This window comes from Penaeus monodon, chromosome 31 (genome assembly GCF_015228065.2).
Source record: "Penaeus monodon isolate SGIC_2016 chromosome 31, NSTDA_Pmon_1, whole genome shotgun sequence".
Taxonomy (NCBI): domain Eukaryota; kingdom Metazoa; phylum Arthropoda; class Malacostraca; order Decapoda; family Penaeidae; genus Penaeus; species Penaeus monodon.
Genome location: NC_051416.1, coordinates 2,036,678 through 2,037,856, shown reverse-complemented (window position 1 = coordinate 2,037,856; position 1,179 = coordinate 2,036,678). Strand labels below are relative to the sequence as shown.

The following is a 1,179-nucleotide window of genomic DNA, read 5'->3' as shown; positions in this document are numbered from 1 at the left end:
GTCGGTTTCTCAGGTGAGGTTCGGCGCCACCCACAACCGCGTGTTCGAGCTGTATCCGGAACCCGAGGACGAAGCCGACAGAAACCGAGTCATGCAGGAAAGTGTTCGGGTCATTATCGTGAGGCATCCCTTCGCCAGGTATTTTTTACGTGGTTGGACCATTTCTTTTTTATTACTGTTTTCTTTATTTTATTATAATTATTATTATTATTATTTAGATATTATTTGTTTATTTATATATTTGATTTATTTATTGTCATTATTATTTTATTATTATTATTATTTTTTTTTTGTTGGCACCCTTTCGTACGTGTTTTTGTTTTTAGCTTTCAATTTTAAATACTTTTATATTCTTATCTCTGATTACTTCCATAATTGCAGTCACTTTTTTATTATTTTATTATCCTTATTTTCAATTTTTAATCCAATTTTCATAGATTATTCCCGAGAGAGAGAAGGAAAATGTACAGTCTTCTTGCACTTCCAATGTCATCCCCAAACGAGGCCAAGAGTAAACCGCGTTTCGACTCTTGCGTTCGAAGCAGAGCTCATGTCCTTCGGAAACGAGAGTCGAAACAGGGATTCAAACACTAGCAACTCTGGGTGAAGGGGACTGTACATTCATATGAAGTAGTCACTTGTAAAGTATCAATAATTTACACATACTGTACTCCTATATGCAGCCTCTTCATTCTGATATTAATGTGAAAAAATCCCCAGGCTCCTCTCTGCTTATCGGGACAAGATGATCAAGAAAAATCCCATCCCGGTCAGATTCAAGTTTAGGGAGTTGCAAAAGTACATTATTGCTAAATATCGAGGAAGCAACAGTACTGACAATTCCTCTTTCCCGAGTTTTGCTGAATTCGCCCAACACGTCATAGACTCGACCGAGGAATATGTAACTCCCAAAGACTGGACGGATAACGTTAGTATGATATTCAATATGAAAGGAAAAGCATCATCATTGGGTATCACTGTTACCCATGCCATCGACATTTCATCGCCTCACGAGCTCGATTTCTTTTTTTTTTTTTTACTCTCTCTCCAGTCCATTCCCATTTTGAGCATAAAATGGTAGATTCACCGTCAGTCGCGTCGGATTCAGGTCTCCATCTGCGTCAGCTACAAGGGCTGGTGTCATGTTCGCTATTTGTTGTCATTTATCATTATTTATTT

General features: G+C 37.9%; 1 protein-coding gene across 1 annotated transcript in view; it reads left to right on the top strand.

Annotated features, from left to right (window-relative positions):
* The window catches only part of LOC119592982 (carbohydrate sulfotransferase 10-like), an 8,205-nt gene that overhangs the window by 5,608 nt on the left and 1,418 nt on the right, over positions 1–1,179 (top strand). Inside the window, exons 5-6 of the mRNA XM_037941867.1 lie at positions 4–138; positions 721–928. Coding sequence (XP_037797795.1) covers positions 4–138; positions 721–928 — 343 coding nt within the window. The remainder of the gene's footprint in view (positions 1–3; positions 139–720; positions 929–1,179) is intronic.